General features: G+C 44.5%; 1 protein-coding gene across 2 annotated transcripts in view; it reads right to left on the reverse strand.

The window, feature by feature from the left end:
- STAB2 (stabilin 2) overlaps positions 1-26769 on the reverse strand; it is a 174634-nt gene that overhangs the window by 69863 nt on the left and 78002 nt on the right. For both annotated transcript variants that reach the window (XM_043880899.1, XM_043880898.1), the window contains 11 exons: positions 24170-24350; positions 22560-22653; positions 21226-21384; positions 17092-17187; positions 15355-15450; positions 12701-12748; positions 11068-11204; positions 10507-10621; positions 7069-7146; positions 4712-4810; positions 4517-4624 (listed from right to left, as the gene is read on the reverse strand). In XM_043880899.1, coding sequence (XP_043736834.1) covers positions 4517-4624; positions 4712-4810; positions 7069-7146; positions 10507-10621; positions 11068-11204; positions 12701-12748; positions 15355-15450; positions 17092-17187; positions 21226-21384; positions 22560-22653; positions 24170-24350 — 1211 coding nt within the window. The remainder of the gene's footprint in view (positions 1-4516; positions 4625-4711; positions 4811-7068; positions 7147-10506; positions 10622-11067; positions 11205-12700; positions 12749-15354; positions 15451-17091; positions 17188-21225; positions 21385-22559; positions 22654-24169; positions 24351-26769) is intronic.

Below are 26769 nucleotides of genomic sequence, written 5' to 3' on the forward strand. Positions count from 1 at the left end.
CAATCTCAAACTCCCAGTCTATCCCTCCCCTCCCCCACACTCTGAAGAACTCTCATTATTGCAAGGACCAAGCCCCCTCCTCTAATGTCCCGTTGGGACAAAGTACAAGCATGGGGCAAGCGAGGAAAGAAGACTTAATTTTAAATCCAATTCAAAATGTTGATACCTACAAGGGGCTGGTTTTTAAATTTTTTTTTAAATTTTTACTTAATTGAGATTGTGTTTGTGGCTGAAAGTAATGATAAGACTTTCTGCAAGATTGCCTGAGGTTTTTATCCCAGGGCAGTTTATGAATGTTCCCCACTAAACAGGTTCAAAGGGATGGGGGAGGAGTGGGAAGACACAGAAAAGATGACTTCCACTTCTGTTCCAGGAGTGCTGCTCACTCAACATGCCAGTTACAAAAATCTAATGCCCAGAGTTTTCATTTAATTGGAGAAATTTAATTGGAGAAATAAGACCTACCCACCTGCAAAGACATTTCCTTATACGAGGTGCAGAAGTGCTGCGGGGTGTACAGATGGCCTGAACTCAGAGGCAGAAGAGATTATCTGCCGCTAAGGGGCCAGCTAAGGGCCTCATAGTCAATAAAAGAGTCCTAAATACAGTAGTTGGGTGCAATCTCAAAAATGACAGAATGATCTCTGTTCGTTTCAAAGGCAAACCATTCAACATCACAGTAATCCAAGTCTATGCCCCAACCAGTAATGCTGAAGAAGCTGAATGGTTCTATGTAGACCTACAAGACCTTCTAGAACTAACACCCAAAAAAGATGTCCTTTTCATCACAGGGGACTGGAATGCAAAAGTAGGAAGTCAAGAGACACGTGGAGTAACAGGCAAATTTGGCCATGAAGTACAGAATGAAGCAGGGCAAAAGCTAATAGAGTTTTGCCAAGAGAACTTACTGGTCATAGCAAACACCCTCTCCCAACAACACAAGAGAAGACTCTACACATGGACATCACCAAATGGTCAATACCAAAATCAGATTGATTATATTCTTTGCAGCCAAAGATGGAGAAGCTCTATACAGTTAGCAAAAACTAGACCGGGAACTGACTATGGCTTAGATCATGAACTCCTTATTGCCAAATTCAGACTTAAATTGAAGAAAGTAGGGAAAACCACTAGACCATTCAGGTATGACCTAAACCAAATCCCTTACAATTATACAGTGGAAGTGAGAAATAGATATAAGGGACTAGACTGATAGAGTCCCTGAAGAACTATGGACAGAAGTTCGTGACATTGTACATGAGGCAGTGATCAAGACCATCCCCAAGAAAAAGAAATGCAAAAAGGCAAAATGGTTGTCTAAGAAGGCCTTACAAATAGCTGAGAAAAGAAGAGAAGTGAAAGACATAGGAGAAAAGGAAAGATACACCCATTTGAATGCAGAGTGCCAAAGAATAGCAAGGAGAGATAAGAAAGCCTTCCTCAGTGATCAATGCAAAGAAATAGAGGAAAACAATAGAATGGGAAAGACTAGAGATCTCTTCAAGAAAATTAGAGATGCTAAAGGAACATTTCATACAAAGATGGGCACAATAAAAGACAGAATTGGCATGGACCTAACAGAAGCAGAATAAACTAAGAAGAGGAGGCAAGAATACACAGAAGAACTGTACAAAAAAGATCTTCATGACCCAGATAACCATAATGGTGTGATCACTCACCTAGAGCCAGACATCCTGGAATGCAAAGTCAAGTGGGCCTTAGGAAGCATCACTAAGAACAAAGCTAGTGGAGGTGATGGAATTCCAGTGGAGCTACTTCAAATCCTAAAAGATGATGCTCTGATAGTGCTGCACTTAATATGCCAGCAAATTTGGAAAACTCAGCAGTGGCCACAGGACAGCAAAAGGTCAGTTTTCATTCCAATCCCAAAGAAAGGCAATGCCAAAGAATACTCAAACTACCGCACAATTGCACTCATCTCACACGCTAGCAAAGTAATGCTTAAAATTCTCCAAGCCAGGCTTCAACAGTATGTGAACCATGAACTTCCAGATGTTCAAGCTGGATTTAGAAGAGGCAGAAGAACCAGAGATCAAATTGCTAACATCCGTTGGATCATCGAAAAAGAGTTCCAAAAAAACATCTACTTCTGCTTTATTGACTATGCCAAAGCCTTTGACTGTGTATATCACAACAAACTGTGGAAAACTCTTCAAGAGAAGGGAATACCAGACCACCTGACCTGTCTCCTGAGAAATCTATCTGCAGGTCAAGAAGCAACAGTTAAAACTGGACATGGAACAACAGATTGGTACCAAATTAGGAAAGGAGTACGTCAGGGCTGTATATTGTCACCCTGCTTATTTAACTTATATGCCAGACTGGATGAAGCACAAGCTGGAATCAAGATTGCTGGGAGAAATATCAATAATCTCAGATATGCAGATGACACCACCCTTATGGCAGAAAGTGAAGAGGAACTGAAGAGCCTCTTGATGAAAGTGAAAGAGGAGAGTTGAAATGCTGGCTTAAAACTCACCATTCAAAAAATGAAGATCTTGGCATTCAGTCCCATCATTTTATGGCAAATAGATGGGGAAACAATGGAAACAGTGACAGACTTTATTTTTTTGGGCTCCTAAATCACTGCAGATGGTGACTGCAGCCATGAAATTAAAAGACACTTGCTCCTTGGAAGAAAAGCTGTGACCAACTTAGACAGCATATTAAAAAGCAGAGACATTACTTTGCCAACAAAGATCCATCTAATCAAAGCTATGGTTTTTCCAGTAGTCATGTATGAATGTCAGAGCTGGTCCAAATTGGGAAAGTTCCAATTGGTTCCCAGTTTGGAACCAGTATGAATGTCAGAATGTTGAACTATAAGGAAAGCTGAGCACCGAAGAATTGATGCTTTTGAACTGTGGTGTTGGAGAAGACTCTTGAGAGTCCCTTGGACTGCACGGAGATCCAACCAGTCCATCCTAAAGGAGATCAGTCCCGGGTGTTCACTGGAAGGACTGTGCTGAAGCTGAAACTCTAATACTTTGGCCATGTGATGCAAAGAACTGACTCATTTGAAAAGACCCTGATGCTGGGAATGATTGAAGGTGGGAGGAGAAGGGGATGACAGAGGGTGAGATAGTCGGATGGCATCACTAACTCGATGGACATGAGTTTGAGCAAGCTACGGGAGTTGGTGATGGACAGGGAAGCCTGGTGTGTTGCAGTCCATGGGGGTTGCAAAGAGTCGGACATGACTGAGCAACTAAACTGAACTGAAGGGGCCAGACCCAGCTTTCCCGAGGAAGGTGAGACTCGACTTGAAGAATCGGTGTGTATGGGGATGATTCAGAAGGCAAGGAAGGAGGAAGGGCAGCCCTCCTGATTGAGGTGGTGGTGTGTGTGTATAGCGGGGGCTTCCCTGCTGGCTCAGTTGGTAAGGAATCTGCCTGCAGTGCAGAAGACCCAGTTCGATTCCTGGGTGGGGAAAATCCCCTGGAGGAGGAAATGGCAATCCACTCCAGAATTCTTGCCTGGAAAATCCCATGGACAGAGGAGCCTGGAGGGCTCCTCTGTGCGTGTGTATGTTGACAGAAGCAAGGACATCAAACACGCCTTTGCCATCTTTAGGTCTATATGACATCACTCTGGTTAGAGCACATGGTGTCTGCAGAGAAGGGGTAGGGAGAGAGCAGTAGACCCAACAGGGGCTTAGCGGGATTTCAAGTATCGGCCCTGTCTCCTTAGCATCCAATACCCTATATTAAGTTAGAAGTGAACACAGCACACTTGCTGTGCAATCAGAGCTTTAAACTTGTTTCCTTGCTATGGGGTTGGGGGTGGGACACCCCGGAATCCTTCTAAATGGAGAGTCTGGTACCAGCACTGAATAGAAGGTAATTGTGACCAGTTTGTGGAGGCTGTAAGTACCTGGGGAGACAGTCTGCACTTAGTCACTGAGGAAATGGAGAGCCACCAAGGGTTTTGAACCAGAGAGTGAAGGGATTGGAGCTTTTCATTGGGTTGGCCCAAAAGTTCATTTGAGTTTTTCTATAAGATGTCACAGAAAAACACAAACGAACCTTTTGGCCAACCCAGTATTGTTTCACAAAGTCCTTTGAAAAATTTTGACTGTTTATCCCAAGATGTTAGGAATCAGGGAAGACAGAGATGGGGAGACTGGGAGGAAGATGGAGACAGTCTATTCCCTCTAGGTCCCTTGTGCTGACAGCTCGCTGCAGGGGACCGGAGAGAAGGCAGGGAGGGGAGGAGGGGTGGTTATGAAGATGCTTCGAGGTTCCTGGGGAGACTGAATCCTTGTGTCCATGAGCCTGAGTGTATGCTTCCAGGGTGTGAATGAAATATATGAGCGGCTCTGGCCTGGGGGAGGTTTGGGTATGAGAGTCTCTGCTTGAGTTTCTATTAAAATAATTGGATTCTGACAAGGTAGTTTTGATGAAAGAGTGAAATGGTACATGGTGGATCGACTGAAAACTTTAAGTGCTTTAATTTCCAGAAAATAATTTCCTGGGTTATTACTGCTAATACCTACCAGAGTTGTGACCTTCTTCTCCCGGATGTAACTCTCAATGGCATCATTGTTTGGAGCAAACACCGTGTAAGCATCAGCAGCCTCGATCGCAGCTGCCAGGTTATATTGCTGTGATGGAAAGAGACAGGAGCACGTGAGGGACTTCTGTTCCCAGGTAACCTGAGCAGAGGGTCATGCAGAGGACGTGGTACTTGCAATGATGTAGCCCCGGAAGATGGAATAGTCAGGCATCTGGTCCAGCCGGGTGAGCAGGTTTGGTAAGGAGCCAGTTAGACCTCTCTGGGGAACCAGAACCTGGGAAAGGAAGTCCCAAAATTCTGTTAGCTTGTGTTGGTAGGGATTCCTGCTCTCCAGTATACTGGTTCATGTCACAACAGTATGTAATTATATTGTTGTTGTTTAGTTGCTAAGTGGTGCCTGTTCTTGGGACACCAAGGACTATAGCCCACCAGGCTCCTCTGTCCATGGGATTTCCCGGGCAAAAATACTGAAGTGAGTTGCCATTTCCTCCTCAGAGGACCTCCTGACCCAGGGATTAAATTCGCATCTCCTGCATTGGCAGGTGGATTCTTTACCACTGAGCCACCAGGGAAACCCCATGTGATCCTGAGGCCATTTCAAGTTGAAACAAGGCATTCTCTGATAGTTTGCAAGACTAAACAGGGGTGTATAGCTTGGGGCATGAAGTGGGTTGGATTTCAGCCCCATTCCACCCTTAGACCAGGCCCCTCTAGGCAGGGAACAGCCTGCATAGCTGTTTGTGGTGGCCCTGACAAGAGGGACCACAGTATCCAATGGATAGATAGAAAAGGGGCTCCTCAAGGAGCCAGTGCAACCCAGAGGCTAAGCAGCAAACTTGGATCAGTTGACACACGCCCATGAGTCTTTGTGTTCACACAAATTTCTTCTTCAACCCAGTTACTTAGCCATAGAAGCGTCATGTGTCCCATTTGGCAAGTGAGGAGAATGGTACCTACTTTCTTAGGGTTGTTGTAAAAATCAAGTGTGATGCATGATACTTGGCATGATGCCTGGCACCTAACGGGTTGTCAATCATTCCAATTTTACTGCATGCCAGGTGAGGTGGTAATGCTGATGCAGGACAGAGAAAAGATCAGTTCCACCCATCCAGGATGTGCCATCATACAAGAATGATGCTCATGACCTAGTCCATAAAGAACCATCAAACAAGAGGGTGCAGTTATGTCAAATGAGTTCCATACCAGAAATCCCACAGGATTTCAGAGGAAGGAAAAGGGAATAAAACCGAGATTTATTGTGGCCTCACTAGGCAGCAGACATTGAGAGAGACGGTGTTGCTCAATCCTCAAAGGGAGGAAAAATGAAGCTCAGAGAGGTTAGGTAACTTGCCCAAGGTTATAGAGTTAGCTGAATGCCTGAACCCAGATCCTGTATGATTCTAGGTCTTATGTGCTTGCCAATATGTTAACCTCGGTGATATGGGTTGTAGAGATCAGGGAACGCTTTCATGGAGGTGGGACTTTGAATTGGTCCCTTGATAATAACGCTCAGTATAGGAGATGGGTTGGGGTGTCATTTTACTAATGGGGTTGTGTTCATCAGAAATAAAAATAAAAATGATAAGAAGAGGTAATTTCATGATTTTTTTTTTTTAAAAAGTGTGTTTTTTCAGTACTTTGAAAAGCCAGGATTGGAGGAAAAAACACTCTTGGTAATGTTGCTTTCTGATAAATGAAGCCATAAACTCAGCATGGTTCTCTGCAAGTGACCTACCACTTGCTCATAAAATGTATTTCTTTATGCCTCTTGTTAATACAAGAGACTTGCAAGGTCTTTGCAAAGTATTGCAGTCAGAAGTCTTACAAGAAGCCTCTCTTTTTTGAACAGAAACTGTTAACATATTCTGTAACTTGAAATTTAGAAAAGGGAGTATATAAGTGTCAAATGAGAGTAATTTAGTTAAAATGAAATTAGTTAATTGTCTTTTCTAATCTTCTATTTTTCAAAAATTTCCAATATACCCTAAATTCTAACTTTAAATTTAAATGAAGTTCTTAACATAGTAACTAAAAATTATAGGATAGCTTAAAAACTCACTTTCCATTTAATTTTTCTTCTATTTCATACCTTTGAATACTGCTGAATTGCATCTGAAGAGAAAATAAAAATTCCACAATATCTTTTCTACCATTTTCCATTTTTTTTTCCCTTGGGCATAATAATGCAGAGAGGAGAGGACCAGTGACACATACATAGTTGCCTTTCTTCCAGTTCTTGCTTATGTCCCATCTGGGTGTATGGACTTCCTAATATTAAGGTTCTTGGGTGCCTTGTAAGATGGTCTCATAAATAAGAGATATACACGACTACACTTTATATGAACCCACTGCAGGATACAGGCATAAGTAAAGAATAACCGAGTCTTACTGAATGAGTAGAGCCTCTAAATGGTTTTAAAATAAAAATAATGAAGCAGGTTACTTTTATATTAAGGCTAAGTACTCCCCCACCCCACCAAAGATACTGTACAGGAGGAGAAATAATAAAAGGAGGAGATGCCACATGTGTACCTTGTTGATGATGTGTATCACTCCATTTGTGGCTGTGTTGTCACCATCAATGACAGATGCTCCTTCGATGGTGATATTCTGTAAATGCACCACAGTGAGAAGGTAAGTCCCTACAGAGTACACCCGGGGACTGAATGATTTCTAGGTTTTCCACATTTTGAGCAGTAGTGACCTTCTCACTTTTGGACCATGACGTACAGTTAGAAATATTTTAAAATTGTTAGTCATTTGATCTCTCTCTCTCACACACAACTGAAATGAAATAATAATTTCCTCTGCCATGTGGGAGGCATCTGATTGATTCTACTCCATTCTACTTCATTAAAAAATCGCTGGCTGAGGCTCACTAAACAGACCCTGCAGTTGGAAAAGCACTGTAGATAGCATGGTGGGTTGACTTGTGTCCCCAAAATTCATATGTTGGAGTCCTAAAGCCCAGTGCCTCAGAATGTGACCTTATTTGGAGACAAGGTCTTTATACCAGGTAACTGAGTTAACATGAGGTCGTTGTGGTTGCTCAGTCACTTAGTCATGTCTGACTCTGCGACCCCATGGACTGTAGCACGCCAGGCTCCCCTGGCCCTCACTATCTCCTGGAATTTGCTCAAGTTCATATCCATTGAGGTCATTAGGGTGGACCCTAATCCAATGTGACCAGTGTCCTTATAAGAAGAGGAAATTTGGACCCAGGAGCTATGTAGGCAGAACACCATGTGAACATGAGGACTGCCAACTACAAGCCAAGGAGAGAGCCTGACCTCCCAGTCCTTGGACAGAACCAACCCTGTCCACACCTTGACCTTGGACTTCCAGCCTGCAGAACTGTGAGACAAAAATTTCTGTTGTCTAAGCCACCTAGTCTGTGGTTCTTGGTTACAGCAGCCTTAGCAAAATAATGCAGACAGTTACTGACTTTACAAGAATAGGAAATACATGGGGAATAGAGGTAGTAAACCTAAATGCCCACTCAGGTAGGCATCAACCAAGTGGGACACAACTGGCCTCTGCTCTCTCGGGGCTCCTCTCCTCTCCTCCCACCACTGCACCTTGATTGAAATTCTTCTGCGAACCCTGGATCCCGAGGGGACTTGTCTCATCCTAGGCATGTCAGCAGAGGTCCTGAAGCAAACAAATAACACTGGCCACCTTGCACCTCTCTTTTGGTTACAGGGGACATTTATATCAGACATAAGAAAGAACTCATTATGATTGTGTCTTTGATAGTTACCTCCTCTAATTCTGGGATGAACCTTCCCAAGGTGGATGTTCAGTTAATGCTTGCTCAGAAAATCAATGATTTTAAACACTAGTGGAAAACCACCCATTGACTGATATATGCAAGTAAGATTCTAGAATTATTGTAGTAAAATGTAGAGAGACCATGCGACCCTATGTAACTCTTTTCTGCTTTTTAAAAGGACTATTCTGACGAAGCACATACGTTTATGTAATACCTAAATAGATAGAGCCTTTTCATAGCACCATTGCTGATGGGTAGGAAGGCAGAAATGCTTTAGAGCTGCAGTTCCGGAGCATTCTGACCGTGGCCCACACTCCACTGATGGGGTAGTTCTCACTTCCCGGTAGACCCTCTATCCTCATTTTGTGCACTTCATAGAAAGAGCTTTAAATCACTGCTGCATTCAGCAGGGCAGCCAGACCTCCTCACAGAAAACTTAATCCAAGTCCTTGAAATGCTGTACAAAAAGCCAGAAGGTGAGCATCTATAGGGCTTCCCTCTTCCTGTGCACTATCCTGTCTCAGCACGCTGATCAGTTCCTGGCACACAGTAGGTGTTCAGTCAACATATGCAGGCTGACTGACCCTAACTCAGTATAATACTGTAGTGATCTCTAATGACTCAATCAGTAGGTTACCAATAACAAGTTCTTCAGTCAGTTCAGTTCAGTCATGTCCGACTCTTTGCAACCCCACAAATCACAGCACGCCAGGCCTCCCTGTCCATCACCAACTCCCAGAGTTTACTCAAACTCATGCCCATCGAGTCGGTGATGCCATCCAGCCATCTCATCCTCTGTCGTCCCCTTCTCCTCCTGTCCCCAGTCCCTCCCAGCATTAGGGACTTTCCCAATGAGTCAACTCTTCGCATGAGGTGGCCAAAGTACTGGAGTTTCAGCCTCAGCATCAGTCCTACCAATGAACATCCAGGACTGATCTCCTTTAGGATGGACTGGTTGTATCTCCTTGTAGTCCAAGGGACTCTCAAGAGTCTTCTCCAACACCACAGTTCAAAAGCATCAAGTCTTCAGTGCTCAGCTTTCTTCACTGTCCAACTCTCACATCCATACATGACTACTGGAAAAACCATAGCCTTGACTAGACGGACCTTTGTTGGCAAAGTAATGTCTCTGCTTTTTAATATGCTGTCTAGGTTGGTCATAACTTTCCTTCCAAGGAGTAAGTGTCTTTTAATTTCATGGCTGCAATCACCATCTGCAGTGATTTTGGAGCCTAAAAAAAATAAAGTCTGACAGTGTTTCCACTGTTTCCCCATCTATTTTCCATGAAGTGATGGGACCAGATGCCATGATTTTAGTTTTCTGAATTTTGAGCTTAAAGTCAACTTTTCCACTCTCCTTTCACTTTCATCAAGAGGATTTTTAGTTCCTCTTCACTTTCTACCATAAGGGTAGTGTCATCTGCATATCTGAGGTTATTGATATTTCTCCTGGCAATCTTGATTCCAGCTTATGCTTCTTCCAGCCCAGCGTTTCTCATGATATACTCTGCATATAAATTAAATAAGCAGGGTGACATTATACAGCCTTGACTACTCTTTTTCCTATTTGGAACCAGTCTGTTGTTCCATGTCCAGTTCTAACTGTTGCTTCTTCACCTGCATACAGGTTTCTCAAGAGGCAGGTCAGGTGACCTGGTATTCCCATCTCTTTCAGAATTTTCCACAGTTTATTGTGATCCACACAAAGGCTTTGGCGTAGTCAATAAAGCAGAAATAGATGCTTTTCTGGAACTCTCTTGCTTTTTCAATGATCCAGCGGATGTTGGCAATTTGATCTCTGGTTCCTCTGCCTTTTCTAAAACCAGCTTGAACATCTGGAAGAACAAGCTCTTAGCCGCACATAAAAATCAAAGTTGTGAAACTCCACTGCCTTCACCCAGAAGAAAGGAAGCATTTGCCTTTCTGGATCAGTCTGTGGTCTAATAGAAGAGCCTGTGGCCAACCAGTGGGCAGAGAGCCTCATTTTATAGGAGCCCTGCTATACAGTAACTCTGTGTGTGTGTGTGTATTAATATATGTTGATAGTTGTTGAAGCTGGGTGATGCCTACCATGGAGGTTTATTCTCCATCTACTTTTGCTCATGTTTGGAAATTTCCATAACATAAAACCTTCAAAGTACGACATGAACATATATCACAAGTTTTCATTGAACAGACCCAATATGGTGCTCTCTTACCCCATCTGCCTTCTCCAGGTGGAGGAAGTTGCCCTGCAAAGATGTTGCCAGCATGTCAGAAGGTGACAGGGCCTGCAGATCAGCCACTCCGTATGTGCCCAGTAGTGTATGGTACCTATAACAATAGTCCATAAGGGCTGAAATGAGGTATTGATGCTTGAGACAGTGGTGTTGGGAGTAGTTAAGAGGGTAGGTTCTGGACCCAGACTACCAGGTTGAAAATCTCCCCTTGAAACTATTGGCCATGGCCTCTGGGGTCAGTTATTTAATCACTCTCTGCCTTGGTTTCCACATCTGTAAAATGGGAATAATTATAATGTCTATTTCACAGAGAGGATTAACTAGGTTGTATGTAAAAGCAGTTAGCACAGAGTTGGCTGTCAGTCATGTTGACTACTTCCATTCTGGGGGAAGGAGCGGGGGGGGGGGGGTGGGCGGCATGTCCTAGAACATGTTCAGTTACATGGATCTGAAGGCCCGTGGGGCCCATCTCTACTGAACTTCATTCACGCTGATGCTAGTAAGTAAGACATCGTGAAGAACAAAATACATAATACCTACTTTATGAGGACGGGAATGTTGCTCTTGGTCAACCAAAAGGCTTTCTCTTCTTGGTCCATGTCCTCAATGGCTTGTCGCGAGGGCACAAGGACAGTGAGGTTTCCAGTAGTTGACAGCAGGTGTTGTAGGGAAGCATTCTGAATCCCAGGAGGAAAAGAAAGTGGCCTGACTCATGTCAGAGGACAAACGGGGCTGACTTAATCCTTGGCAGAAATCCAATATCCCATGTGATATCATTTCAGAGATACTGGGAAGGTCCTAGGGATTCCTTTCCCAAATCGGTCCCACCTACTGACTGATGCCTCCACATTCCTTTTGAGACTCATTCCTTTTATTTAAATGGGTGAGTCTTGACAAAAGGTATATCTTCCTAATCAGGCCACACTTTGAATCATTATCAGTCATTCACCCTTTAGTCTAAACGAAGGAGCAGAGAACAGTCTTGACAGGATCATATGTGTATGTGTATGTGCACACATGTGTGTGCAGAGACCCCGAGAATGCTTGGATGCCTTTGGAATAAGGATGGTAGGAAGACTCCAGAAACAGTTTCAGCAAGACAGAGAGACTGAAGGGCTGAAATCAAACTTTATCTATTTGCCTAGGGCTATTAAAAGTTCTGGGTAGAAGCTGTGATGGGCTTATGTTTAACAACTGGCTCTGCAGAAAAAACAAACAAAAGCCCCAGTTTGCAGTGCTTGCTGACTTCTGTGGTGTAACTTCTCCCATCGTGGCTGATTTGCAGCCCCCATCATGAGAGTGTTGACAGAGGGGCTGGGAAAGCTGTGCCCTTGCGAGCTGGGATGAGCGGGCTCCAGCACACCGCGGGCAAACTCAGGCCTGTGGGGTGGGTCCTATGGAAACCAGCACCTGCAGTAGGGCCCTCCTTTCCCACGTGATGGGAGTTGGGAAGAGCCCACGGGGAAGCAACAGGAAGCTGTCCGGGAGTGGCTGCTGACCACACAGTGCGTGTCTTGGCACCTGTCTTCTTAAATGGGACTAAACACTTGTCACGATGGCTGCTGAACCTGCCACCTCGGGCCACTTGGGCAAAGATGATGGAGATTCAGACAACTGGGGATGCTGGAGATCAGATTCTTTGTTTTAGAACTTTCCAAGGGAGAGGAGACAGTTCCTCAGGACATGTTGGGCTGAGCGCAAAACCCACATGAAGTGTGATAGGATTGTAGCTATAAATGCCAAATCTAACTTGGCGAATTACTAATGATGAATTACATTGAGTTTGTAAAAAGACCTTTTTTCAAGGAAGAATGAAGCCATACATATATATTTAGATTGGTTGAAAAGTCGATCGTCCCAGCTTATCCTAGACTAGAAGTACTTAGCCCTGGTTACATGCTAGAATCACCTGTGAGGTTCCTCATATACACTGATGTCCAGGTCAAACCTCTGCCCAATCAGATCAGAGCATCTGGGGGTGGGAACCTAGGCATGGCTATTGAAAGACGTGTGTTCCACATGGTTCTAAAGTGGAGTCAGGGCTGAGAACCACTGCTCTAGATGACTGCCTTCCCTCCCTCCAACAGCTGCATTTTCAGTCTTCTATTACATGCGGTCCATATCTCTAAAATTATATATTATTTCCAATTCTAATTTCAACAAAGGTACTCACATTTATCCACTGGTTAAATACAGCTGCGGCGGAGAGAAAGGACAATTCCTTATTCATTTCGTGCAAGAGAGGGAGGAGAGAGGAGAGAGAACACAGATGAGGATCAGTGAGAGGCATGTCAGGGCATCTCTGGGCATCGTCCTTGCCAGCATTGCCCAGGCCAACATGAATGATGCCCAGGCTGGATGAATCCCCATGTTGCCAGAGCCATGCAGTTTCTTTCATGCTTATTGGTTCGAATTATCTTCTATGTTCAAGGTAAAGGAGTAATTCCAGAAACTTCAAATGAAACAACAACCTCAAGTTTGTCTAAATCTGTATTTTGGTTGTCAGGACATGGCCACCCAGCCCCTCGGGAGGGTCACAGAGCTCAGTAAACTGCCCACTTTCAGAGCCAGCATTGAGCAGGGCCTTGGGACATGGAACCTAACCACCTGGGTTTTCTTTTTGGTTCGGCCATTTCATAGTTTCTTAGGTCAGGGATCCCTAACCTCTGTGATCTAATGCCTGATTCTCTGAGGTGGAGCTGATATAGTAATAATAGAAATAAAGTGCAAAATAAGTGTAACATGCTTGAATTATCCTGAAACCATCCCTCTATCCCCAGTTTGTGGAAAACCTGTCTTCCACGAAACTGGTCCCTGGAGCCAAAAAGGTTGGGGGCTGCTGCCTTAGGGAAGTTACTTCATCTCTCTGGGCCTCAATGTTCCCAGCTGTAAAATAGGGATGATAAAACTCCAACGGTTAGGGCTGATGTGGCAATTGGAAATGTTAATGTTTTTAAAGTGCTTAGCACAGAGGCTGGCATGGAGGACACAGTAAGTTTTAGCCACTGTTATTTTTAACTTATCCACCATGGGGTTTGTTAATGAACATATATACTGAACCATCACAATTAGCACCAGGTTGGAGTGAGGGAGGCTGTAAGATATGAAAGAGAAAAGACGGCCCCGACCTATGCAACTTATAGCTATTTTGGGGACTTTAAGATTTGAAAAGATAACCCAGAATAGCTAGTAGATTAGTGTCATTTGAAGGTGTGATAGAGTAAGGAAGGCTCTGGACTTTGAGTTTAAAAAGGTTGGGTTCAGTTCCCGGGTCTGCCATTTACCACCTGTATGATCTTGGGCAAGTCACTTAACCTCTCTGAGAAAGCAAGAGCCTCGCCTGAATAATGATTATAATGACACCTGGCCCCTGGGATCATGAACATTACATGCATTAACGTATGTGAAAACACTTTAAAAACTATTGACCACCACGGAAATGGCAATAACAATTACTATGTGCAAATTTACCAGAAGACAATATATCTCAGAGCTGTCTTAACTACTTTTTGAAAGCAGTTGAGGTTATTGAGTAAGCTGGTAAACCCTGGTTAAAAAGTAAACCAGTTCAGTAAGTGATGCAAGAATGGAGATGCTCGAGTAATCCCTTCAGGGAGAGGAGGGTGCAAGCTGGAACTGAACTCAGGGGAGAAAGACCCAAGGCTGGGTCTGTGGGGGAGGGGAACAGCGCTGGTGTTGAGCGGGAGGCGACAGCTCAGCGAAAATGGTCGGAAGGAAGCTGAGCTGAGGCCCTGTGAGCTCCTCGGAGGGCCAGGGGGAGGCCTTGGACTGGATCTTGTTTTCCCCGGGAGGAGAGGAGCATCGTGAGAGTGAGATGTTAGGGTTCTAAAATTTTAGCACGTGTGGCCATGGCCAGTGCAGAGAAAATGCTGGGTTCACGCTCCACGGTGTGGGTGTCAGGAGACGGGCTTGGTGGGATAAAGAGGAGAAGCAGGTGCCGTGAAGGGTGGGAAGGGCCCCGACAGGAGGGCGGCCACGGTCAGACGCTGCAGCCGTCACGGAGCACGTGAGGGCAGGCGCAGCCCTAGCTCTGTGAGGCAGTGGTTCCACGGACAGGAGGCGCAGGAACCAAACTCCTGAGTGAGGAGGAAATTCACCAGCTCACTTTCTCATTTCAAAAGATCTTGATGAACAGTAGGGGTGACGTGGGAAGCATGACGAAGGCCTGCCCTCCAGAGGCGACGGTGCAGTGGGGTGTGTCCTATATCGGCAGATCGTGCGGATGATTGAGTGCTGGGCTCTGCATGTACCCAGCTGAGCGAGCTTAGGAAAGTTTGCCTAGGCTCTCAGTTTCCTCATCAATAAAATGGGCATAATAACAGCATAAGCCCAGAGGCCTGTGATGCATGTTAAGGATTTAGTAAGATGCCTGGTACACAGAAGGTGCATACAGGTGCACACACACACACCCCAGATAGGGGTAAGCCCAGCGTGCTCTGGATACCTATAGAAGGCCTACAACCTGGACAGGATTGCCCAGGAACTCAGCAGGTGCCAGTTACTTGCTCGTTTGGGAAGTCTGGGACTGGAAAGAGGCAGAATGGCATGAAAGGGAAGTCAAGACTGCCTTGGTACACAGAAAGTGCCAAATAAAAGTTCCCTCCCTTCAATTTGTAGAAAATTTGTGACCCATAGAGCACATACGCCATTTGTGAGAAGTTGCTTGTTTTAGATAGAATCTGCTGGAGCGCATGATTGGTAGAGCATTTTAAAGGCATCCTAGCCAAGAATGTTTGCCTTTTTCTTTTAAACTAGAAGACTTTTGTCTTTACGATTCTGTCCTGAAGTTGCTCTCAGAGGACTTACCACTGCAGCATTTCCATAGCACAGAAGGCCGTCTCCTTCATAGCCCTCTTGGCAAACACAACCCCAGACGCCGGAGGAAGTAAGCTGACAGGTTGCCTGATACAAAGAAGATGAGAGAAATAATCTGCTTTCCTAAGTAAAGCATTAGATCTGAGGTGTACCTATGAATACTTGGGCTCTGTCTACAGTGAAATTCAGGGCTGAAAGATTGCTGGAAGTAACCCACAGGCCCTCAAGCCCTTCCTGCAGGTTTGGTGTAGCTCTTATGGAATCACAATTAGATTCTTTTCATCCCTGTCAAGATTTAGTGAGCAGAAATCAGGACACACAGTTAATGTGAATTTCAGATAAACAAAGAGGCTTTTGTACGTGTATGTCCCATATACTATTTGGGGGCATGCTTGTGCTGGAGAAGAATTCACCGTGTATCTGAAATTCAAATTTAACTAGGTGTCCTGCACTTTATCTGGCAACCCTATACTCGTTCTTCCACACCTTGGAATGAAGCGGAAGTTCCAATAACCTCTCATGTTTGATCAGGGCTTAGTCGGCCTTAAATTAAGATTGTTGGAGTTTCTTCAGCCTTGTGAAGTGCTCTTATGACTCTTGGGTAACAGACACTTTAGGGACATCTCCTCCCATTTTTTCTTCTTTGAAAATCACCCACCTCCCCACACATACTAGGGCTGGGCCTGGTAGTCCTGCTCATGGCATCCTACTCCCTGGCAAGCACTGACTGGCTCATACGTGGACACCCGCACCCAGCTGGGCTGGAACCTTTCTGGTCCAGATTTCTGGTCAGATCCTTTATCCTATGAGTTAGAACTGGGACATGGGATGCTGTTGAGTTAGTGGGCATCACTGGTAGATGTCCCTTTAAGAACGGAGAGTCAGATATTCCAAGATGCACAAAATTGCACTTAAATTTGAGAGAACAAGACAGAGACAGACACAGAGAAAGTAAAAGCACAGGGAATAGCAAAATGAGAAACTGCATGGTCTCGGAGGATTGACGGAAGAAGCTGCCTTGATCCTGATTCTAAGCCCTTGGGAAGTTCTGTAATTCCTGCCTATGGAGCTACCCTGGGGGCGTATGTCCAACAAATTCCTTTTTTGCTTAAGTTGATTTTTGTGGATTCTTTTATTTGCAACCAAAAGCATTGTGACTAAGTGTCTTCATTGGTTCTGATGCTGGGTGCTTAGTGATGTTCTCTGAAAAACATGACCATGACCAGCTCTAACATCTGTGCCTGCTTTTCCCTAATTTAGACACAAGGCTCAACCTACCCTTGAATGGGCATTTTCACCAGTAATTTGGGTTAAACTCTGTTATGACATTCAAAATGGGAATCTAGTTACCCTTTTAACTATTCTGTTGATTTAGAATTGCCAGAATTTGCAAATAAAAATACCAAGAGTGAATTTTAGATAAGCCATGAATGATTTTTTTGTTTATATCAGTCCTATCTAATATTTGGGTCATGCTTGTCCTGAAGGATTGTCATTTATTTGAAATTCAGATTTGGCTGGGAATCTTATCTGGCAATTGTGTGTTGATTCTTCCATGCTTTGTAATGCAGAGAAATTTGCAATAATTACTCACATTCTGCTTAGGGACTCCCTTTGGGAGTAAGAGAGATTTTGTTCATTACTGGGCCCAGGGAAAAAATAACCCAAACTTCTTTCTTTCTCAAGTAATTGTTTTATAGTACTAATGAGAAAAATCCAGTAACTCACCAGCGGATGACATTTCTCAGTTTGTTCTAAGCATGATGTTACTGGTTCACAGTCAATCCCATTGCCTTGAAATCCTTTCTTGCACTCACACTCATTCTGTAATTCCAAGAGCAAAGTAAAAGAGATGATTGAAAACAACAGACTTTCATACCTTGCCCTCTCACAGCACCAAGAAACCAATTAGGGAAACCATAGATGTTTGGCCCTTTTAGAGAACACCAGTAATGTCTTTGTTACACTTCTGACTCCACAGCGACTGGTCTCCACATTCTATGTTACATTTCCCAGTCTAAAGCTCCTTGTTACTTTCCTTTTTAAAAAACCTTTAAAACAGTTTTAAAACTTTTAATTTTGTATTGGAGTAGAGCTGATTGACAATGCTGTGATAGTTTCAGGTGGACAACAAAGGGACTCGGCCACAGGGACACGGATCCACTCTCCCCCAAGCTCGCCTCCCATCCAGGCTGCCAGGTGACATTGAGCAGAGTTCCCCGCACTATACAGGAGGTTCTTGCTGGTGGTTACTTCCTTTTTGAATTCCTTACCCCAGGGGCACCATATGGAGATTTGTCTCAGAGAGAACTTAGACCCTAAAGAACATTCCACTGAAAAAGTTGGCCCCTTCACCTAAGAGGGAAAATGAAGGAAGTTATGAGGCATCCACTTGGTGGAAATCCGTGCACAAGACCACTGCTAGTCTCTAAGGCACATTGTGTAAGTCTAAACAGTCATCCCCTCTGAGCAGGCAGATCTGAGTAAGGAAGGTACCATCTCTACGTGAACAACACATGGCAAATGGCTCAGCAGGTAGACAGTTTCATCCTGCAAAAAAAAAGTCTCCCTTCTTCTGGGAAGGTTTGGGTCCACGCTGTGGTGGCAGGGTGCAGGCTGGGTTTCAGCCCTGGCTTGCCCCATAGGCTGGATACTTCGTGCAGCATACAAGCTACAAGGAAGCAGCAGCCCTGATCATGTAGTTATTAAATATGATAGTGATGCGTTATATGACAAAATGGGGAAATGTCTGTGCTAAGTACAGAACAGGAACCAATCAAAAATGTAATGGATTGCAACAATGGAGAGGAAAATAAAAACCTCTGCATTAAAAAGACCAGAAGGAAAAAATACTTCGGCACACAATACATCGGTACCCAGTGACTGCAGGTACACTGTGAATGGTGTTAATTTTTCTCTTCATTTTAATTTTCCCAAATGTCTTCCAACATTATTTTGTAGTTAAAAAACTTAATTTAAAAAGAAGTAATCATTTCAACAAACAGAGGTACTGAGTGACCATTATGGAACCAGCAATGAACCCTGAAGCTGCTTTCACTGAAGAGAGGAAGAAAAAGCATAGCAAGTAAGTAAGAAGAGTTCAGTCTCTAACAAACACGGGAAAACAAGAGATGCTGTAAGTCTTATGGATGAAGTGGTGTGTGAGATGCTTCTGTGATGAAGACCACTGCTGTTCAAAGGAGGCAGGATGAGCTGGGAAGATTCTTCTGGGAAGTGTGGTGGGGATGGACCTTAAGAGAGGGTGGGAGGAGTGGGGAGTCCATGCAAACTGAGATCACGTGTTAGAGAAAAAAGAACGGAGGTGGGAAAGCAGGAGCTTTTGATTGGAGGAGGTTTACTGAGGAACTGGTCTAGAGAGTGGTTACATTTAGGGGTGATACAAGATGACCCACGAAGTTGTGGGAGGAAATGAACAGAACCTCTGTTTATGAATTTTCATCTTTAAGGGTTTAAGTATTATTTGTTGTGTATGCTTTATAAGGTAAATTGGGTATCTTATATGTAAACATATGCTCATCTATATATGTAAATATATGCTCATCTATACACTTTACAAGTTAGGGTAATACCTTATAAACAAGAGTGTTTAATTTTCTTTGGGTAGCACCTTTCTGCACCCCCAAGACTAATATATTGACCCCAACATGGTCTGTCTTTTAAAATAAACATTCATGGTAATTAGGACTTTTGCCTGTTTGGAATATCTACAAGATTTCAAGGCAACTAGTAACATTACTGAGGGCAATCCTAGATACGGCCTATTTTATTTCTTATGTAACACCATAAAAAGTCCTTTCTCTTCCTCCATCACCCCCATTAGAAGTTTTTCAAATTTGTTTGCAGAAAGGATGATAGAGCAGAAGGGAACAGATACTGTTACAGGTTGAATTGTGTCCCCCCGCCCCCCAGGCCCTCCTCACTCTTATGTAGAAGTTCTGACTCACAGCAGCTCAGAATGTAACTTTATTGGAAAAAGGATTGTTAATATGAACTAGTTAAGATGAGGTCACACTGGAGTAAGGTGGGTCCCTAATCCAGCATGAGTGGTGTCATCACAGAAAGGGGAGGTTTGTACACAGGCAGGCACAGAGGGAGAAAGTCGTGTGAACATGAAGGCAGAGATCAGTGTGATGCATGTGCAAGCCAAGGAATACCAAGAGGCATGGAACAGGTTCATCATCACAGCCCTTAAAGGGAACCAAACGTGCTGACACCATGATCTTGGACCTCGAGCCTCCTGTGAGACTATACGATGCCGTTGCTCTATGACATCCAGTTAGTGATATTTTGTGACAGCAGTCTTAGCAAACTAATACTGATACCAAGAAATTGTTTTTCTTCCTCAAGTGAAATGTGGCAACTCTGGTGAGTCCAAAACAAATGGAATTGTTGGCCAAATGCTTGGCAAGAGATAAGAATGCAGTGAGTTCCTTTATGATTAGGACTTTTTCATGGCTACAATCATGATACAATTGTCATCACCTCACTTGAAGCTAATTAATTCCTAAGAAGTAGCTCATTCTGCCTCAATGTCCCTTAAATGAGGTTAAGTGAAAGTGATCACAAACTGTAGACTGTCATAGAGAAATACAGGGTGTGATCAAGCGTGGTGACCGAGGGGAAGCTCTGGAGTCAGACTGTCTGGGTGTGAATTTCACAACACAATTTGGTTTCTGTGTAACATGAGCAAAGTATGTAACCTCTCCATGCCTCAATCTCCTTTTTTGTGTAATAGTACCTGAATGGTAGCAAAAGCAAAAAAAAAACAAATGGGATTACATCAAATGAAAAAGCTTCTGTATAGCAAAGGAAAGCAACAATAAAATGAAAAGGAAATTTATAGGATGGGAGAAAATAGTTACAAATCATAATCTGTTAAGGGGTTAATATCTAAAATATATGAAGAACTCATAAAACTCAACAGCAAAAAATCAAAAACAACAGAAAAAACCAACCGTATTTAAAAAATGGGTAGACAATCTGAAGGGGTATTTTGCCAAAAATGACACACAGATAACCAATAAGCACATGAAAAGATGCTCGACATCACTGATAATCAGAGAAATGCAAATCAAAACCACAATGGTATCCCATCTTATATCTTTCAGAAAGGCTATCGTCAAAGAGACAAGAAATAATAAAGTGCTGGCGAGGATGTGAAGAAAAGGAATCCTTTTGCACTGTTCGTAATGAAAGCAAATTGGTGCGGTCACTGTGGAAAATAGTATGGAGTTTCCTCAAAAAAATTAAAAACAGAACCACCATATGTTCCAGCAATTCCACTTCTGGATATTTATCTGAAAAATATGAAAACACTGACTTGATAGGATATATGCACTCCTATGTTCATTGCAGCATTATTTACAATAGCCAAGACATGGAAGCAACCAAACTGACCATCAGCGGATGAATGGATAGAGAATATGTGGTGTATGTATACATTAGAATATTATTCGGCCAAAGAAAGTGAAATCTTGCCATTTGTAACATCACAGATGGACCTTGAGGACATCATGCTGAGTGAAACAGGCGAGAAAAAGACAAACAACATATGACCTCACTTTTTTGTGGAATCTAAAAATCAAACAAACAAAACCAAGCTCATAGATATGGAGAACAGATTGGTGGCTGCCAGAGGTGGGGTGAGGGTGAATGGGATCAAAAGGTAAAAGAAAATGCAATACCTAGTCATAGGTGTGTTGTGATAATTCACTCCTTCCCACTGTTACAAATGATTAAAGAGCTGCAGTAGTAGCCAGAGGACTTCTGTGTTTAGAGGAAAAAGGGAAATCCACTGCAGGAATCGTGTTTCCTCTTTGCCGTCCACCTCGTCACACCTACCTGCCCAGGGCCTACATACAAGCAGGTCGCATTGTGGTGGCAGCCGCCAGCGCTGGGCAGCAGGCAGGGGTTGATCTCGGAGCAATCTCTTCCATCCCCGGTCCATCCCTGACGGCATACGCAGGTGTGGGTCCCCCTGCCAGTTCTGATGCATTCTGCCTACAAGAGGAAAAGCAGCAACAAAGCCTCTGAAACCCCAGATCAGCCACATGATCCTAAGCGCAAAAGAAGGATTTCCAGGGGTCCCCTGAAGAGGTATATATGTGCATGGAGTACAAAGGAAATGATTAAAATACACACTTGCATTGAGACCGATGGAAAAGCTAAGATGATTTAAAGAACAAACTGGCTTGTTGTTGGTCAGCTAATGGCCAGCGTTGCTAACATCACTGCCATTTATTGAGTCAGGGATGGTTCTGAATGTTTGCAGGTGTAAGCCTTCATCTTGAGAAAGGTAGTGTGATTATCTCTATTCACAGATAAGGGAACTGAGGCTCAGAGGAGCTAAGAGTTTGCCCAAGGTCACACAGCCATAAAGAGGCATAAACCCAGGTATACAGGATGTTTTAGCCCAAGCTCCTATCTGTACGAGTTCCAGGCCTTTCAGGATGACCCCACCAGGAGGCTGAAGGACAGACAGAGCTGTGCAGATGAGGCTGAGTGGGTGGGGCTTGTCCAAAGGCAGTCTGGAGGGTCGGGCGAGGCGCTTGCATCTGATTTCACCATCAGAGCCAGGGGAAGTTCCCGAAGGGGTTTCAGCATGCGGGGGAATCAGGATCTGATCCACCCTGGCTGTGGCTATAGAGGAGCAGCTGGGACAGCAGTTATTAAACTGTAGGTAAGGAATGAAAGTGACCTTGGCTAAGTGGTAGTGGTGATATTCCAAAGTTATTAATGAAAGCAATGGTCAGTTTGGGGTACACCCCTGACACTAATAGATCTTAAGGCAAGTCACTTAATGTCCCTGAGCCTCAGTTTCCTGACCAGGAAAATGGGAATAAACAACATCTGTTTCATTGGGTTGGTGAGAGGAGCAAATGAGATCACGTACGTGAAAGTCATTTGTAAGTTGTAATGTCTGAATCACAAGTTTATTACTAATGATCTAGAATATCTGATTCTCTGTATTTTTAGGAGCCCAAGAGTCCTGGACCCCCAGCACATGTGGATTTCAGAAGTGGAGAGTCACAGAAAGCAGCTTGCACCAACTTTAAAATGCAGAGTTCAAGCCAATATGCCTCATGCCATGAAGTCATTCAACACTGCCTTTGGAAGGCCTTCCTTCAGGATTTCCTAAAATACCCGGCAGCCTGGGGATAAACAGCAACACTCACGTAGCGGCTGCAGCCCCCCGGGGTTGATCCTGAACAAGGGTCCATCTCCACACAGAAGCGTCCGTCTCCTTCGTACCCTGGTTTGCAAACACAGCTGCGAAGGAGAGTGAGCACACAGTCAGCCCCAGAAATATAAGTACCAACTCCCCCACCCCACTCCCAAAGAGACCAGCTCGCTAGAGGTGGACAGGTTCACGGCTGAGCGCCCTGACGCTTTGCCCTCATGAGCGGAGCAAACGGCATAGTGGCCGCTCCTGGCTCTGCAGTCAGACATCCCTGGCTGGGAAGCCAGGCCCCACCTTTTAGCAGTTGTGTGACCCTGGGTGAGCCTCTTAACCTTTGGGAGCCTGTTTCCTCATCTGGAAAATGGGTTTAACATCTTCTTTATAAAGCTATGTGTGAAAGTGAAAATGTTAGTTGCTCTGTAGTGTCTGACTCTTTGTGATCCTATGGACCGTAGCCTGCCAGGCTCCTCTGTCCATGGAATTCTCCAGGCAAGAATGCTGGACTGGGTGGCCATTCTCTTCTCCAGGGGATCTTCCCAACCAGGGATCGAACCCAGGTGTCCTGAATTGCAGGCAGATCCTTTACTGTCTGAGCCAGGAGTAAGTCCATATAACCCCTTAGGATGATGCATTTCTATTGTACCACCATGGAAGAGCAAAGTCAGTCTCTCCCCCATGCTACCTGCAGACTGGTGGGGGAGATTGGCCATAAACAGGGATGGATGCACTTCAATAGGTAATTCCAAATTAAGAAAAGTGAAAGTCGCTCAGTGTCTGATTTTGCGACCCCATGGACTATATAGTCCATGGAATTCTCCAGGCCAGAATACTGGACTGGGTAACCTTTCCCTTCTCCAGGGGATCGTCCCAACCTAGGGATTGAACCCAGGTCTCCTGCACTGCAGGCAGATTCTTTACTAGCTGAGCCATAGGGAAGCCCAAATTAAGAAAAGTGCTGCAAAAATAAGGCCAAGAATTCCACAGGTCTGCATTTTCCAGGACATTTTTTTGTGTAGGTGCTGCTTTTGAACCATATATTCCCAGAGAGGAAAATTTTCTCTGACTTTCCTCCCCCTAGCCCATGGCATATATTGGACAACATTAAGACATCAACCCATGATCCAAAGACCCGGTTTTCCTATGAGATGTCTTTAATATGGGAGTTGTTATTAGTGATCCTAGGAAGTAAAAGAGATTTTAAAGGGTTGGAAAGTTGGTGAGTAAATCTTCATGTCTTTCACATGAGTTATGGTAACCACTGCAGTTTTCATGACTGAAGACCTATGACTACTAGCCCTGGTGCTGGCTACTTTGGCGTTCAGTTGTTCTAACCTCCACAAGTGCCCTGCCAGGCACGCAACATCACCGTTATTGTACTGATGAGGAAAGTGAGGCTCAGAGAGGTTAAGTAACTGCTCAAGGTCACATAGCTGGTTAAGTTTAGAAAGTATGAAGTGCTACAATTTGAACCCAGCTCAGTCTGAGGTTTTTTCCCACTAAAGCCGTGCTGGCAGCTGGAGAGAACAGGCCTTGGTTTACGAAGAGGTTAGCTATGGGTTGGGCCTGTCTGCAGGTAACAGGGTGGCACACCTGCCCTGGGCCTACCTTGCTGTCCCATCGCTGTATTCACAGGTGGCATGGATGTGACAGAACTGCATGTAGGGCCCACAGACTGAGGTCTGCCTGTGGCAGAATCTCCCCGCAGAGTCGTTCCTGCAGGTCCCAGGAAGGCAGGCGCCGTCGCTGTCAATCCTGTTATCACACGTTCCGAAAACGCACGGACACGCTGAAAGAGAAGGAAAAGGGCCATTCAGGGCTTGGGGACAAGCTTAGCAATGGGCGCATGGGTCACAGAGGAAGTCCCCCATCCGCAGCCCCTGTCTCCTCACTCCTGTCAGGACAGACCTGGTGGCTGAGCCTGGGAAGACTCTGGGAGCATCTCTGTCCCTGGACCAGGACAGCTCTCAGAGAGAAGAGCTCGACCTCTGCACTGCTGTGTCTGTCTGTGTGCGGGGCAGTGGGAGGGTGGGTTGTGATGAAGGTAAGAGGCCAAGGAGCTCAATTTTCACCTACTTCCTGTTGGAGACTTTAGTCTGACATTTTCTGCCTTCTCCTGAAGATGTTCTGGAATGAACAGAAGTGATTTCTCCTGCCAGCACAGCCTCTGATGTGTGGCTTATATATCTGCTCTTCACTATCACAGAAGACCGATGCTCCCTCAAGGCCAGTTTTTGCACACTGACCTTGTTCTAGGCATTGGGCCAGCCTTTAACCTGTACCCTCTCAATCACGGTGTTTCCCTGGTGCTTCAGGCAGTACAAGAATCTGCCTGCAACGCAGAAGACCTGGGTTTGATCCCTGGGTCAGGAAGATCTCCTCGAGAAGGAAATGGCAACCTACTCCAATATTCTTGCCTGGGAAATCCCATGGACAGAGAAGCCTGGCGGGCTACATTTCACGAGGTCACAAAGAGTTAGACATGACTTAGCGACCAAACCACTCTCATTCATGGTCACAGCCTCAAGAGGTAGGTACTTTTACCATTCCCATGTTCAAGATGAGGAAACTGAGGCCCAGAGAGGTGACTGTCTAATTTGCCTAACTTTCTGGCAAGTTCCCATACAGGGACTTGAACTCAGACCTTCAAATTCCATTTCAGTTAGACCATGAGTCACTAATAGTGGATCAGTAAATCAACTGGCATTTCCACCTGCCTGTTATCATCTTAAACTTTAGCTGCTAACTTTGCTTTTGATTACAAATATCTAAAAATTGCTGCAACGTGAGCCAGCTTATCAGAGTCAGGCTGCTATGCATGCGGGAGTGAAAAGAGCACTCTAGAGATTCTCCAAGGCAGGTAGCAAGGATTTGGGGGCTCGAATATGATCAGAAATGAAGGAATCTGTGGTTTTGCCCCAGAAGGGACTGCAGGGAGAGGAATTAGTGTGGGGGCCTGGAGCCAGCATCCAGGAAAAAAGCAGCATAGTGAGTGGGGGCTGGAAGAGATTTAAAACAAAAAAGACTTTCCATAAACTTTTATGAAAGTCAGGGCTTAGTTAGCAAGGGACAAGACCTCAGAAAGAAGAGGAAGCGCACCAGTGTGAGATGGTGGGCAGTCACAAACCCAGATGAGAGGCTTTGCAGCAGGGAGCCCAGCAGTCCTTTCCCAGCCTCAGCATCCTGCCTGCTAGCCTCATAAAAATGCCTGTATCAACAGGCTCTGAAATAAGTCCCTATTTGGCAAAAAGAGCGTTGGACTAGGATCAGCAGCCCTGACCCTGCTGGGCTCTGGTGTCTCGTCCCTCTTGAGAGGTAGCTGTGAAACTCAGATACGGTAAGAGAGGAGAGGGGCTGTGTGTTTCGTAACAGATGAGTGGAGTTAGCAGTGAAAGTGGTAAGAATGGCTTCATTTACTGACTACTTGCTAGGTACGTGCTCTGGGCTCAAGTCCTCAATTATGATCCAACTTAATCAGCCACCTAGGAAATGGGTACCAGTACTGTCTTCATTTTATAAATGGGGAAACTAAGCTTCAATGAGAGACTTTTTCTAAGGTCTCAGATTTTTTTTTTTTTTACTGTGCCACATGGCTGGTGGGAACTTAGTTCTCTGACCACGGATAGAACCTATGCCCTCAGCAGTGAAAGCACAGAGTCCTAATCACTAGACTACCAGGGAATTCCCACTAAGGTCATAGAGCCAGTAAGTTTCAGAATGGAGCTTTAACTTCATGTTGGTCTGAGTCCACAGCAAGCTCTGATCTATTCATTTTTTTTCCTATCAAGTTCTGATCTCAGCTTGGTGGTGGTGTTTTAGTCACCAAGTCACGTCCGACTCTTCTGAACCCATGGACTGTAGCCCGCCAGGCTTCTCTGTCCATGGGATTTTCCAGGCAAGATTATTGGAGTGGCTTGCCATTTCCTTCTCCAGGGGATCTTCCTGACTCAGGGATCGAACCCAGGTCTCCCGCATTGCTGGCAGATTCTTTACCAACTGAGCCACCAAGGAAGCCATTTTTTCCCCCTAGTGAGTTCTAATCTTCGCTTAGATACACAGAGATGTATATTTTTATTTATATACTTATATATTCACATTGTGTTATTTTTAAGAACAATGTATTTTCTAAGATTATATAGCTGCATATTTCTCAATACCTAGTATTGTGGAACTTTCTACATGTTCTGTGAGTTTCCTGACATTTATGT

The sequence above is a fragment of the Cervus elaphus genome, chromosome 22, assembly GCF_910594005.1.
Source record: "Cervus elaphus chromosome 22, mCerEla1.1, whole genome shotgun sequence".
Taxonomy (NCBI): domain Eukaryota; kingdom Metazoa; phylum Chordata; class Mammalia; order Artiodactyla; family Cervidae; genus Cervus; species Cervus elaphus.